The sequence below is a fragment of the Drosophila elegans genome, unplaced genomic scaffold, assembly GCF_018152505.1.
Source record: "Drosophila elegans isolate 14027-0461.03 unplaced genomic scaffold, ASM1815250v1 contig_476, whole genome shotgun sequence".
NCBI classification, from domain to species: Eukaryota; Metazoa; Arthropoda; class Insecta; order Diptera; family Drosophilidae; genus Drosophila; species Drosophila elegans.
In genome coordinates, this window is record NW_024545863.1 from 16020686 (window position 1) to 16035225 (window position 14540).

The 14540-nt window shown below is 42.1% G+C and overlaps 4 protein-coding genes and 1 long non-coding RNA gene across 8 annotated transcripts; 1 reads left to right on the plus strand and 4 right to left on the minus strand.

Moving 5' to 3' along the window:
• Positions 1–288: 288 nt before the first annotated feature.
• LOC108135887 (organic cation transporter-like protein) lies at positions 289–3071 on the minus strand. The gene is made up of 5 exons (XM_017256803.2): positions 2790–3071; positions 1782–2227; positions 1298–1715; positions 729–1235; positions 289–664 (listed from the first exon to the last, which is right to left on the minus strand). The coding sequence occupies exons 1-5, from the start codon at positions 2930–2932 to the stop codon at positions 538–540; spliced, it is 1641 nt and encodes a 546-aa protein (XP_017112292.1). The 5' UTR covers positions 2933–3071; the 3' UTR covers positions 289–537.
• Positions 3072–3961: 890 nt separating this feature from the next.
• LOC108136004 (organic cation transporter protein) lies at positions 3962–6203 on the minus strand. Its single transcript, XM_017256933.1, has 6 exons — positions 6019–6203; positions 5583–5739; positions 5254–5512; positions 4785–5196; positions 4217–4723; positions 3962–4154 (listed from the first exon to the last, which is right to left on the minus strand). The coding sequence occupies exons 1-6, from the start codon at positions 6159–6161 to the stop codon at positions 4016–4018; spliced, it is 1617 nt and encodes a 538-aa protein (XP_017112422.1). The 5' UTR covers positions 6162–6203; the 3' UTR covers positions 3962–4015.
• Positions 6204–7041: 838 nt separating this feature from the next.
• LOC108135945 (organic cation transporter protein-like) lies at positions 7042–9485 on the minus strand. Its single transcript, XM_017256901.2, has 6 exons — positions 9289–9485; positions 8707–8860; positions 8378–8636; positions 7909–8320; positions 7342–7848; positions 7042–7279 (listed from the first exon to the last, which is right to left on the minus strand). The coding sequence occupies exons 1-6, from the start codon at positions 9429–9431 to the stop codon at positions 7141–7143; spliced, it is 1614 nt and encodes a 537-aa protein (XP_017112390.1). The 5' UTR covers positions 9432–9485; the 3' UTR covers positions 7042–7140.
• Positions 9486–9969: 484 nt separating this feature from the next.
• Positions 9970–14201, minus strand: LOC108135969 (organic cation transporter protein). 4 transcript variants are annotated; one of them, XM_041709330.1, is made up of 6 exons: positions 13994–14201; positions 13261–13596; positions 12801–13201; positions 11823–12228; positions 11511–11746; positions 9970–10620 (listed from the first exon to the last, which is right to left on the minus strand). In XM_041709330.1, exons 2-6 carry the CDS (start codon positions 13404–13406, stop codon positions 10187–10189), a joined length of 1623 nt encoding a protein of 540 aa, XP_041565264.1. In that variant the 5' UTR covers positions 13407–13596; positions 13994–14201; the 3' UTR covers positions 9970–10186. The 4 variants fall into 4 exon arrangements, with proteins under 4 accessions (XP_041565264.1, XP_041565263.1, XP_041565265.1 ...); XM_041709329.1 differs by having other exon boundaries at positions 13261–13712; XM_041709331.1 differs by having other exon boundaries at positions 14098–14178.
• On the plus strand, positions 10538–11636 carry LOC108135984. Its single transcript, XR_001773938.2, has 4 exons — positions 10538–10662; positions 11180–11306; positions 11364–11469; positions 11526–11636. It is a non-coding gene; the product is annotated as an uncharacterized LOC108135984 (long non-coding RNA).
• Positions 14202–14540: the final 339 nt, after the last annotated feature.

Here is a 14540-nt window from a genome sequence, read left to right on the forward strand (position 1 = left end):
ATATTTAATTTCTAATATAAAATTGCCTTGTTGTTTGAATTGACTAAAGGCAACAAGTGTTTATATATATATATATTTATATATATATAACATAACAATAAAGTTAAGGTATTTTTTAAAATTAAAAAAAGGTGTTTAAGTATCCTTATGAATGGTTTACTTAACTATATTTTAATATTAAAACCAAATGACTGGTGTCTTAAAATACTATAACGTGCTGGTGGATAAAATCAAATTAGTTTAATGTCTGTACCAATTTTATCCTAGTCGAAAACAGAGCATCACTTGTAGTTTTTCATATATAAATTTATTGTGAAAGAAAATAAGTACATCATATATATATACCAGTTCTGTTTTGATTATATACGGTTAGATAAATGTGTTCTACACAACGGTTTTGGTTTAATTACTATGCATCCTTCACATGAGTAACAATTATCAGACCATTCGGTTACAGAAGTCAACTAATCGTTGGCTCCATCATCAGGTTAAGTGGCTAGCAGGTTGAAAAGTAGTCAGTTTTCAGTGGACAACCCTCTAGGGTTCAGACTTAAGGTCCTCATGCTTGGTCAGACTTTCGCGGCGTTTGTGCAAGCATGGGAAATAGAGGCAGCCCTCGTTCATGGCAAAGCGTTCGCCATCGGCCAGGGTTTCGGGCAGTTTCCTTAATTTAAAATAAGTTAATATATTAATTAATATGGCAAATGTCTATAAAAGATGTGACTTACTTGTGCAGAGTTTCGGGAAGCGTAAGGCAAAGAAGGGCGCCCAGGAACATCAGAACGCTGATGAAGATCGAGGGGAGGGGCTTGTAGTACTGGGCCAGGTAGATCACATAGAAGGCCAGTGAGCTGGAGGCCAATCCAACCACATGAATGTTGGACACCGCCTGACCTCGCACACTTGTTGGTATGATCTCTGCCGCATATTGGATCTCTGCATCGTAGGAGACAGTGGTACCAAAGCGGCCCAGGCCCACCATTAAGGCCAGCAGGATGGCATTCTCTTTGGGATCCAACACCGCAATGAGGAATCCCGTGGCGGCGGTGATAATGGCGCCCACCAGCAGGGCTCCACAGGCCATGCCCTTGCGACCGATCCTGTTCTGCAGCAGGAGAATGATAAATCCTGCTGGCAGATAGACACTGGAGGTCAGTGAGAACAGCTTGAAGGGCGAGGAGCCCAGGCCCTCCATGTTCCTGTTGATCACGTCGTAGGACAGTGTGATGATGACCCTGAGACAAACACAAAGCTTAGTCCTTTCCATTCCTGATATAAAACCCAGTAATGAACCTACGATTTAACCAGCAGCGTGGTGGTGAAGCGGCGAAGTCTGGGAGTCTTGAACATCCCCAGGAACGTGTCCATCTGCTTGTTCAGCTTGCTCTGCTCGTTCATCTTCTCGCGATAGTGCTTCACGAACTCATCGAACACTGAGTCCTCCACCTGGCGACCATTAAACTTGGCCACTCGTTTCAGGCAGGCCACCGCCTCGTCGTACCTCTTCTTGGTCAGCAGCCACTGGGCACTTTCGCAGATCAGCAGCGGATAGATGAGCACTCCCAGAGCTGGCAGAGATGCCAGCCAGAGGTAGCGACGCCAGTTGCCAATCCACATGGCAAGCCAAGGCGAGGTCATCAGTCCGAAGCAGTAGAACACAGCCAGGATGATGTTGAGGCCGAAGGTGCGGCGCTTGGGACTCAGGTACTCGAAGACTGTCCTCAGAGGCATTTACTAATTACTAAACACTTCTAGCCCTAATAGCTTTATAAATGACTTACCCAAGATGTACATAAGATAGTACATGGTATCCGTGGATAATCCCGAGACGAATCTAGAGAAGGCAAACCAGGGCAGGGTGTGCACAAAGGAGGTGATGAAGTCACCAGTCGCACCGGATATAGCGGCCATCAGCATGGCGGGCAGTCTGCCAATGCGGTCCGACAGGAAGCCGAAGGAAATGGTTCCCACCACCGAGCCCAGGAAGAAGAAGGACTGACCCACCGCCGGTTGGTGCGACTTGTCGCACACCCACTTCAGTTCGGTGGTCAGGCTCTCGTAGCCGTTCTCCCTTTCGAAGATCCAGTCCTGGCAGCTTTCCACCTCCGAGGCCACTCCTGTGCCATTGATCACCGCCGAGAGAAGGGTGCAGGAGGGGTGCGTCACATTGGAGTAAATGGATCGCACTTCCGCAGCACTCAAACCCATCAAGTCGTCATGGGAACACCTAAAATCAGGTATAACAAACGGCATTAAGAAAAGCCATGTTTTATCCACTAAATATTTAAATTTAAGGTCCACTAATCAAAAAAAAGGAATGGTAAAAATTAATATCTGACTCTTGAATTTACAATTTTATATTCAATATTAAAATTAAATATAAAATCACAGAATTAAATAATGCATGTTAAATTGCATGGTTTAATAATAAAACATTTTAATAAATGTGGAAAATATAAGATCTAAAGTGAAAAATATTTAAACTTTTTCCACATTTTTGCATTTACTACGTTTTATTTACCAGGGTAGTAGCAATTAGGCTTTCACAATTCCAATTGTTATCTCTTTTGTTAAAATCTTGTTTTTGTTCAAATATATTGAAAAAAGTGCATCTGAAGGCTTTAAAAAAATTTAAGGGAACCACACTTGTATACCGCTATTAAAAATTGCAAACTTATATGCTTCAGTCCGCAAACGAACCTAACTAGTAGGTTAAAATATTGGTTCAACCTTCGCGTTCTTTACGGAAATGTTTTATTTCACTTTCGCAACTTAAGTAAATTACTTACCAATGCTCAGGTGTAAAAGTAATAAGAGTCTGTGAGAAATAGTGAAGCGAGCTGAGTATATTCGTGTAGCCGTACAGAATGAGTATGACAAACTGAAACCGACCGAAGTTTCCACACTTCTCAAGCACGCGATCAAAATCCATGCTGATCTCGAAGGAACTTCACTTGGGTATATAATTCACTTAACTGACTGGGACACTTTGTTGATGTGGGCAATGCGCTGATTCTTTCAAGTTAAGAGTCAACTACATTCTGCCTGTACGCTCAGTATTTTGACGCTGGGCTTGGATCGGCGGCTGCCTTATATAGTATAAAGATATAGGCGTTGCCCCTGATTAGGATGGGTAATTAGTAACAGAGATTGGCTGGGCAATCTCCCTCGCTTCTTTTGGGGTGTGTGCCGATGATAAAAAGCTGAGACCAGAGCAAACACTCAAGTGAACAAACCAAAGGAACCCTACACAGGAGTTGTTTATTTACACAGCATAAAAATACAACATCACGAAGAAACAATGCAGCATCAACAGAGCCATGAAATTATTATTTTGTTGAACTTAGTAAGTAATGAATGGCCTTGATTTTCAGTTACTTTGATGACACTTTAAAGAAATGCGTCTTTCTCCGCTTATCAGGCATTTAACTTGGTCAAGTTACGGACGCTCTCGACAATTTCGGTTGTCAACAAGCATTTTGCCTTTGATTTATAACAGATTTAGCCACTGCCGTGTTGTAAGTCACGCCTGAAATGGAATCTGCTTTTACGGGGGGATTAGCCGAATGCGCGGATTCTTTGTTTGTCGCCTGACACTTTAATGGGTTCCCGTTTAGAGATATAGATTATATATAGTATAGATTACAGGTCTGCCTCTCGGAGGCGCCAAACGTAGCCTCTCAAAAAGGCAATCATAATTTGCTTATCACGCCGGGTAGTAAAAGTTCCGGAACCATTGTCGTGATCCATATAAATCACGCCCCAGACAGACGCTACTGAAGTTTGAACAAGCCAAATTAGGGTCCCTAGGCAACCACTGAAGGGATGTCTGAGCCAGGGATTAAATAATTTAGTTTCTGGAACTGATTGTATGATGAAATCGCATACATAATCCATATTTATAGCTTTAAAGGCGTAACTTTTACTGCCGCCCATAAAAATAAAGACACCAGTAAACATGTTTTGTTGTTATTTTGTTTTGTCTTTTATTATATGTTTAATACATTTATTATAACTACTTGGTAATTTCGTTTGCCGACTCCAACTGGAAATCCGATTTATTCGACTGCAGTCTGCGTGAAAAGCAGGGGAAGAAATACCACTTCTCGCCCTTGGCAAACCCTTCACCTTCATCCAGCGTCTGTGGGAGTTGCCTAGGGTAGAAAATTACAGGTTAATTTACGACTCTAAGAAATGCAAACTACCCAAAACTTACTTGTGCAAAGTCTCTGGAAGAGTCAGGCACAAACAACCGCCGATGATGAGCAGGAAACTGATCAGAAGAGATGGCAGCGGTTTGTAGAACGTGCCCAGGTAGATTATGTAGGAGCTGAAGAAGGCAAAGGCATTGCCCACCACATGGATGTTGGCCACCCCCTGTCCCCGCACACTGGTCGGTATAATCTCCGCCGCGTACTGGGCCTCCGCATCGTAGGCCACCACCGCTCCGAATCTCGCCAGGCACACCATGAAGCCCAGCAGTACAGAGTAGTTAGCGGGATCGAGGGTGCCCACTAGATACCCCGTGGTCGCTGTGATCAAGGCACCCACAAAGAGCGAGGCACAGGCCATGCCCTTTCGCCCGATTTTGTTCTGGAACAGGATAATGGTGAGGCCGGCAGGCAGCACAACGAATCCCGAGTAGGAGAATAGTTTGAAGGGCGATATGCCCACGCCCTCCATGTTGCGACTCAGGATGTCGAATGCAATCGTGATGATCATGCTGGGGAAATGTGAACCGAAATTAATAAAAGTTAATTAAGCTATTTATCGTCTCAACTCACGATTTGATCAACAGTATAATGGTGAATTTTCTCAGTCTTGGTGTCCTCAGCATGCCCATAAAGGTGTCCGTGGATGTCTTTTGCGAGCTGTTCAACTTCTCGCGGTAGTGCTTGATGAACTCATCGAAGACAGAGTCCTCCACCTGGCGCCCATTGAACTTGGCGATGCTCCGCAGATTGTTGACCGCCTTGTCGAACTTTCCCTTGGTCAGCAGCCACTCGACGCTTTCGTGTAGACACAAAGGATAAATAAGCATTCCCAGGGCTGGAAGGGATGCCGCCCAGAGGTAACTGCGCCAGTTGCCCAGCCAAATGGCCATCCAAGGCGAGATCATCAGACCGATGCAGTAGAAGACGGCCAGGATGATGTTTAGCCCAAAGGTGCGGTGCTGCGGACTCAAGTACTCGAAAACTGCAAAAGATTTTCATCCTTACATGCTCTTTAAAACTGTAGGTTAAGGTCAGTTACCCAAAATGTACATCAGGACATACTGGGTGTCCATAGAAAGGCCGGAGACGAAGCGCGTGAACGAGAACCAAGGCAGACTGCTCACAAAGGAGGTGAAGAAATCCCCGGAGGCTCCCGTCAGAGTGGTCAGAACGCAGGCAGGCAGTCGTCCTATGCGATCGGCCAAATACCCAAAGAAAATACTGCCCAGGGCGGAACCAATGAAGAAGAAGGACTGACCCACCGCCAGTTTGTAGGAATCATCGCAGACCCACTCGAGCTGTGTTCAATATTTCGAACGGGAGTGTTAAGCCACTAAATGTGTTTTCTACTTTCGGGCTGAAACTTACCTCTGTGGTTATGCTCTCGTAGTTGCTTTCCCTATCGAAATCCCAGGAGCTACACTTGTAATCTCGATGTGAAGTCAGGTCCGCATCGTACTGAATTATATTACAAGCCAGCAGTACGGTTAAATTATGGGAGGTATCTTCCACAGGCGGAGAACAACTAAAAAGAATAAACATTGTTAATATAAAAGCTCCATATGCTATTGCATAATATGTTTTTTCCATTTTGTTTTAAATTTAACTTAAATTTGTTTCATAGATTTCACTTTTAATTGTAAGTACGTATTATCTTAATATCTTTTTAAGCAAGTTTTTTTTCTAATTAAATTTAAATTAAATTTTAACCATAATCAACTAGGAACTTTTTTTTATGAAATTTAAGCATTCATTTATTATTGACTTAATTTTTTAGTAAAACTGTTGGGATATTCCCGCTTACCTGTGCGAAGGCGTAAAGCTAATAAGGGTCTGCGAAAAGTAGTGCAGCGAGGACACTATATTTGTGTATCCATAGAGACCCAGCAGAAGGATTTGGTAGGGGCCAAAGTTGCCACACTTCTCCAGGACACGCTGGAGATCCATTTCGTCACATGAATCCACTCCGATCGCAAACCAGCAACTGATGCCAACGAAGGGGCCGAGCAGCTGGTATATACTTTATTCTGAACGCTGATCATATAATGTTAATACACTGCAAACATAGAAAATCTGCTGTTAGTTTTATCTCACATGGGGGCATGAGGAAGAACGAAATCGTTTGGACCATTTCCGACTTCTGAATCTGTTTTGGCTTGTGCAGAGGTACGCCCGAGTCCCGTGTGCTGATTATAAGTGTTACGTCCGCACAACATAAGTACATATGCCCTGCGTTATCTAAACGGGTGTGTTATGGTGCTGACTGGTAAATGGAAAGAGGTAAAACTAAACAACGCATTACAAAGGCAATAAAAAATAAAATTTGCTACTATGCTTTACCTATGTCACTTAAAAACAGTTGTTATATGTGGTCAATCAGTTTATTGTTCTATATGGCAGTAGGAGTATCATACTACTTTTTTAATAGATCCTTAAAATCATAAAAAGACATATTTAAAAGGCCAACAGCTACGCTTGGTCATGTTGTTAAAGAATTTTAAAAACAAGAATCCGATACCATGTTTTCAAATATAAATTTTTGAACTTATACGTACTTTTTTATTTATTTAGTAGAATAAGTAGGTTTCAAAACCATCGGCGTAATCTATATAAAGTTGGAACAAATGGATTAGACAGATATGAGTATTGGAAATGCGATCACAATATGATGAAATCCGGAATGTTAAGTATAAACTCGACTATATCGTTCTTTCTTATTTTTTAACACATTAAGTCAGGTCTTAGTTCTAAAAATAATTATATTAAATACATAAAGTATTATTATTACCTTTATACCCGAAAACCTGTTATTAAAGTCTTTAAAGTGTTAAAACTTAATAGAACATTAAACATGTTTCGCTTTAATTTGTATTTGTTTGTATTAAAACTAAACACTTTTATTATATTTGTAATACATTTATCGTAACTACTTTGTAATACCGTTGGCCGACTCCAATTGAGAATCAGATTTATTCGACTGCAGTCTGCGCGAAAAGCAGGGAAAGTAATACCATTTCTCGCCCTTGGCAAATACTTCGCCTTCCTCCAGAGTCTGCGGGAGTTGTCTAAAGGAGAGAAATATATGTTAATTTAGGACTCTAAGGAATACTAACTACAAAATGCTCACTTGTTCAAAGTTTCTGGAAGAGTCAGGCACAAACAAGCACCGAATAGCATAATGAAGCTGATCAATAGAGATGGCAGCGGCTTGTAGAAAGTCCCCAAGTAGATGACGTATGGACTGAAGAAGGCAAAGGCATTGCCCACCACATGGATGTTGGCCACCCCCTGTCCCCGCACACTGGTCGGAATAATCTCCGCTGCGTACTGGGCCTCCGCATCGTAGGCCACCACCGCTCCGAATCTGCCCAGGCTCACCATGAAGCCGAGGAGTACGGAGTGCTTCTCTGGATACAGAGTGGCCACCAGGTAACCAGTGGTCGCTGTGATCAAGGCACCCACGAAGAGCGAGGCGCAGGCCATGCCCTTTCGCCCGATTTTGTTCTGGAACATGATAATGACCAAGCCAGCAGGCAGGTAGCAGAATCCCGAGTAGGAGAAGAGCTTAAAGGGGGATAAGCCCACGCCCTCCATATTGCGACTCAGGGTGTCAAAAGCGATGGTAATGATCATTCTGGGAAGATTTGGAAAAGTGTTAAAAGACTGAAAAATATAAACACTCATCTCAACTTACGATTTAATCAACAGAATAATGGTAAACTTCCTCAGTCTTGGTGTCCTCAGCATGCCCACAAAGTTGTCGGAGGAAGTCTTTTGCGAACTCTGCAACTTCTCGCGATAGTGTTTGACAAATTCGACGAAAACAGAGTCCTCCACCCGCCGTCCATTGAACTTGGCGATGCTCCGTAGATTGCTGACTGCCTTGTCGAACTTTCCCTTGGTCAGCAGCCACTCGGCGCTTTCGTGGAGGCAAAAAGGATAGATTAGCATTCCCAGGGCTGGAAGGGATGCCGCCCAGAGGTAACTGCGCCAGTTGCCCAGCCAAATGGCCATCCAGGGCGAGATTATCAGACCGATGCAGTAGAAGACGCCCAGGATGATGTTCAGTCCGAAGGTGCGGTGCTGCGGACTCAAGTACTCGAAAACTGCAAGAGATTTGTATCTTTACGTGCTCTTTAAAACTGAACGTTAAGGTCAGTTACCCAAAATATACATCAGGTAATACTGGGTGTCCATGGAGAGGCCGGAGACGAAGCGCGTGAACGAGAACCAAGGCAGACTGCTCACAAAGGAGGTGAAGAAATCCCCGGATGCTCCCGTCAGAGTGGTCAGAACGCAGGCAGGCAGTCGTCCTATGCGATCGGCCAAATACCCAAAGAAAATACTGCCCAGGGCGGAACCAATGAAGAAGAAGGACTGACCCACCGCCAGTTTGTAGGAATCGTCGCAGACCCACTCGAGCTGTGTTCAATATTTCGAACGGGAGTGTTAAGCCACTAAATGTGTTTTCTACTTTCGGGCTGAAATTTACCTCTGTGGTTATGCTCTCGTAGTTGCTTTCCCTTTCGAAATCCCAGGAGCTGCACTTGTAATCTCGATGTGAAGTCAGGTCCGCATCGTACTCAATTATATTGCAGCTCAGGAGTGTTAAATTCTTTGGAGAGGCTTCCTCAGGTGGAGAACAACTAAAATAGAAGATCATATCATCGAAAATTCACCTTTTGACCTTGAGGCATTTTTTGTCATTTGCAAAATTTGTGGTACTGTATATATGTTGATGAACAACTTTGCAATTTGATTTTTTTATTTGACACACCTTGTTGCAGTTCACATAGTAACGTTTTTTTTTTATATATGTTGTCAAAATAAATTAATGTGCACTCCTGATCGGCATGGTACGAAAAAAAAACCATTAAATTAATTGATTCTACAAAAATTTTATTTTTGTGTTTAATGACATGAAGTTTTCCATTGGTTTGGTATCAATACTAATGTAATGCTTTATTCAACAAAATTTTAAATTGCTTACTTATTCAATAATAATTTTGTGTTATTTAGTACTGCGTTGAATTTCATCATTACTTATCAAAGTGGATGGCAAGTCCCCGCTCACCTGTGCTCTGGTGTGAAACTTATGATGGTCTGTGAGAAGTAGTGCAGCGAGGACACTATGTTCGTGTATCCGAAGAGACCCAACAGCAGGATTTGGTAGGGGCCAAAGTTGCCGCACTTCTCTAGGACACTCTGGAGATCCATTTCGCCACATGAAGCCGCTGCACTCGCAATCTAGCAACTGATGCGGACACAGGGGTCACAGCAGCTGGTATATACCCAATTCTGGGAGCCTGCCTAATGCCCTAATACACTGCAAACACAGAGTATCTATTATAGCTTCTGGTTTATCTCGCACGGGGGCATTAGTAGGAGAGAAAGCGTTTGAACAATTTCCGACGTCTGGCTTCTGTTTGGCGTGAGTAGAGTTTTTTCCGAGTCGCATGGGATGTGTTTATTAGCAGCTAAGCAGAGCCCTATCTTTATGATAGCCTTACAATTTCAATAGACTTATGGTGTCTTGCAAATAGAAACAAGTAAGTCCGGCTAAACAATGTCGCGTCGGAATTACACAGAGTAATATTTTAGTAATAGTGCTCTTAAAATGTGGAATATCAAATAAGCAAACTGATGCAACGCATGGCAGATAAAATATATATATATATATATCTGATTAATATCTAAATTAACGGTATTGTTCTTATACATAACTTTTTGCTGAAATTTATAAGTAAATCTGATATCATATTTCAAGACATTTTTATTTATTATTTGCACACTTTTCTTGTGTAAAGTGTACACTAATTGTAACCTAATTCTAAAAATGTAAGTCTAAGTCTTTGTAACCGTTGTTTTTATCATAAACACTTATCATTTGGTGGGCTTTACGGAAAAACTACGAGTGCAGTGATAGTATCCAAGTGACGTCCATTGTCTACGAAAACGATCCACGTGCCAACTCAAAAGTAGACGGCAGATTCCATTGATTGCGAGTACATCTTGACGTTTTGGCTGGCCAGCGTGGCCGCAGACTGAGTGCGTTTCTCCAGAAAACCGAAGGTGTACCAGCGATCGTTCTTTCCGAACTTCTCGCCATCCTCCAGCGAAGTGGGCAGCGTGCGGTGCAGGGTCTCTGGCAGCAGGAGGCAGAGACACGCCCCCAACAGGGACAGCACACCCAGGATGATCTCGGGCAGCGGCGAGAAGATGCTCCGCGTGAACAGGATGTAGGCGCTGAAGAAGGTGAAGGCATAGCCGGCCACATGGACGGCCGCCACTCCCTGGCCGCGAACGCAGGTGGGGATCAGCTCGGTGGCATACTGCGCCCCCGAATTGTAGGCCACGGTCACCCCGAAGCGACCCACCACGGAGAGGCTCACCAGCAATGTGGTGGCTGTGGGAATTGGAAAAGATAACTGATTAACGCGTTTTAGATGTAATATGAGTAGGAATATAAAGTAATTCTAATGCAAGTCGCCATTAATTTATACACGTGTATATAGTGTATTGTCCAAAATTATTTAAATAACTATTGTAGGCATAAAATTTCTAATGTTTTGCTTTTAAAATACTAATTGTGTAACAATTATATTACCACTCTGGAACTATATTATTCAACAAGTAGAAATACGTTTAAATCTAAACAAAATAATTGGAAAAAACTAAATAAAATATTTTGAAGAAAAAACAAGCAGTGCTGATGAATATTTCATAACAAATATCAAATCTGCTTTGATTTGCTTAATCAATAAAAATCCTCCACATTTGCAAATTTGCAAGCAGTATCAGCTGTAATATACTTAATTTCTTTATATGGATATTTATTTCCCTCATTTTATATCACTAAATTTTCCTATGTGAATAAAATAAGATATGTAATAAGTGAGCAATATTTTTGTAATTGATCGTGGATTATATTTATTTATTTTAATATAATTTTTATATCGTTGCAGAGGGCATCATAAAATTGGTCTGAAGGAACTCAGTGAAGGAGACAATGCAAAAATATTCTTGATCATCATCATAAAAAATCTTTTCGATCGGACGACTATATCCTATAGCTGTCAAAGCAACAATTAGGTAAAAGTCAAAAAATGTTGTTGTTTCTAAGAATAATACAGGTGTATTCTCTTTTAGCCTTAAATAATTTTTTCCTTTCTCGTTACGATTGATAACAAAGCCGCATACTTTGGCAGATTAACTTCTCGTTGAAATCCAACAAATAGATATTCATCACTCAACTGTAAGTATACCCCAGGCATACTGTGATCGGTCCCAACTCACTCTTATCCGATGCAGAGGCTGCGAAGATGATGCCCCCGGTGACCGAGATGAAAATGCCACTCAGCAGCAGGGAGGCGGAGGCCATCGCCTTGCGTCCGATGCGATCTTGCAGGGCGATGATCAGCAGGCAGGCCGGCAGAATTGCGGTGGCGCTCAGCGAGAACATCACAAATGGCGAAATGCCAAGGCCCTGAACGTTTCGCGATACGGCATCGTAGCAGAGGGTGATGACCATGCTGCGCGTGGGTGTTGGAAATTAGTAAAAATTCATCTAGTGCCGAAACCATTAGCCATCATCTGGCGGCTACTCACGACTTGAAGAAGAGGATCAGGGTGTGGCGGCGCAGGCGGGGCGTCTTGAACAGGTGCAGCAGGTGGGGCGAGGTCTTGTGGTTCTGCTGGCTGAATTTGCACTCCTCGACGAACTCCTCGAAAGAGCTCTCCTCCACCTGCCTTCCATTGATCCTGGCCACTCGCTTCAGGCAGACCACTGCCCTGTCGTACTTCTGCATGGAAATCAGCCACTGAATGCTTTCTGGCACGACTAGGTAGAAAAGTGGCACCACCAGCAGGGGCAGGGAGGTGGCCACCAGGAATCCCCGCCAGCTGTGCATGAGCACGGCGATCCAGGGTGCCGCCATCGAGCCCAGACAGTAGAAGAATCCAATGCAAATGCTTAGGCCAAGGGTGCGCACTGATGGACGCATGTACTCCATAACTGTCAGGTGAAATTAAATAATATTTAACTATTACACAGTGCAAAACAGAATTAATAAAGGCAATATACAATGTTGGATTCTAAAAATAATAAATATGAAAGGATTTAAAACCTATTAAATCCGACTAACATTTTACGGTTGGGTCTGCAAAATATAAATAAACATTTCTGAAAACAATGAATTTTATTATTGCAAAGTAGAAAAAAAAAATAAAAATAAAATTTGCATGATTTGGTATTGGGATTCAAAAAATAGCATTTCATATTTTTTAAATTTGAAAGGCATTTTGTAAAAAGTTTTCAAAGCAATCAAAGAAAAAGACTATCATTATTTTTTAATTCATGCATAGTTCAACATAGCTAAAGACATGAAAATAAAATTTCTATCTTTTTTTAAAAAATACCATACAATTTTTGCATCGCCAGCTATAAAAAGGTATGCCTTAAATGGTTCTGATGAGTAATTTCAGAATAGCGATTACACTCTATATCTCAAATAAAGTTGCTCAATGCTTTTAATGCTATTAATGTATTTCAGTTTCCTTTAAAACACAACGTGGACTTGAACTCACCCAAGATGTACATCATCACAAAGTTGCTGTCCGTGGCAATGCCCGAAATCATGCGGAAAATACAGAAAAGCGTAACGTTGCTGCTCCAAATGGTCAGTAGGTTGCCGGTCATGGCAATCAGATTGGCCACGATCAGAATGGGCAGACGACCGACCACGTCGGCCAGATAGCCCAGCACCATGGAGCCCACCACCGAGCCCACAAAGAACATGGACTGACCAAGGGTGAGTTTCCAGGCATCGGCGCACACCCAGTCCATTTCGCTGGGAAAACTCTGGTAGCCCATGTACAGATCGTAGTCATAGTTGTGGCAGGTACTCGGGCTGCTAATGTTCCGGCTTAGTGGCAGGCAACTTGACTCAGCCGGCGGTTCTATGTTGGCGGCCAAACCATCTGCACACCTGGTTGTATGAGTAATGCGTTAAGTATACGACGTGGTGGACAGCGAAGGAATACGTACCAGTACTTGGGAACAAAACTGATGATGGTCTGGGAGTAATAGTGCAGGGCTGAGAGCACATTGATCACACAGAAGAGCAGCAGCATCAGCAGTTGAAGACGGCCAAAGTCGCCGCACTTCTCCAGAATCTTGTCCACCTCGAGCATTGTGTTCGCACCATCCACTGGCCTCCGTTCACGATTCACGATTTACGATTTACGATTCTATCCGGGAATTGAGAAGAGCCGGGCGTGGGACAGACTCCGACTCATCTTCACCGCTGCATCTGCGATTCGCCTAATTGTCTGCCATGAATTTCGCTTAATTTTTAAAACCAATTAGTGCGCTCGGTAATTCCTGCCAGACCGAGATCAGAAAAATTAGTGTAGATTATGTTTGACAGCTGCGCTCTTTCGTCATATGTTGTGTAATTTTACTAGAGATCTGTACTCTGCGTGGAGCTGAGAAACTGGCTGTAGGTCGTAAAAGTCTCAGTTTTTGGATTTATTTATTTTGAATTAAAAGAAAGTAAAAGTATCGTGTTTTAAAAAAAATAAGTTTTGTTCGAGACACTTAAAAAAAAAAGAACTTTTATTTGTAGCAATAGAGATTGCATACTTGCAACACTTTTTAAAACTTTAGAATTTCTTTATAAATTGTAGCATTAAAGCACATTTAACTTCATTATATTTATCATCAAGATAAAGAGCACCGAACTCTGTGGATTTTTTCACAGCGCATTTATTTTACGAACCCAATTAAAAAATGCGAACTTTGGATTTAGACAAGCTTGGGGATCTGTCCTCAGGTGCAGATGCTCGCTAAAAGATGGCTTTTGAAATTGCGATAAGGACTGACTTTTGAAATCATCGAAATCGGACTGTCGCTGATGAACTCTGCGTAGTCACTGACCGAGAATTGCGCGCCTCGAGCGAAATTGCAATGTCAACCGCACGGAACGAAAGTAAAGTTTGATGTGAGGCTTTCGACATGCCTGCTTTCGTATTTTCGTGAAAACGAAATGGCCCAATACACGAAGGAATGCAAAAAAAAAGTATATAATCCATTATAATACCCATTACTTTTGGTTTTTTAATCAACTTTTAAATTAAACACTTAAGGTACCGATGCCAACTATCAATTTATATATATATATGTTTATAGTCGAGCTCCCGGATACCCAGGACTATTACACTCCAAGCTGTTCTTAGTGTTCCAAAATATTTGATAATACCTATTAATGTATACAACATTTTAATAACAAAATACATATTAAATACTTTTAAAAAATGTATTATTTA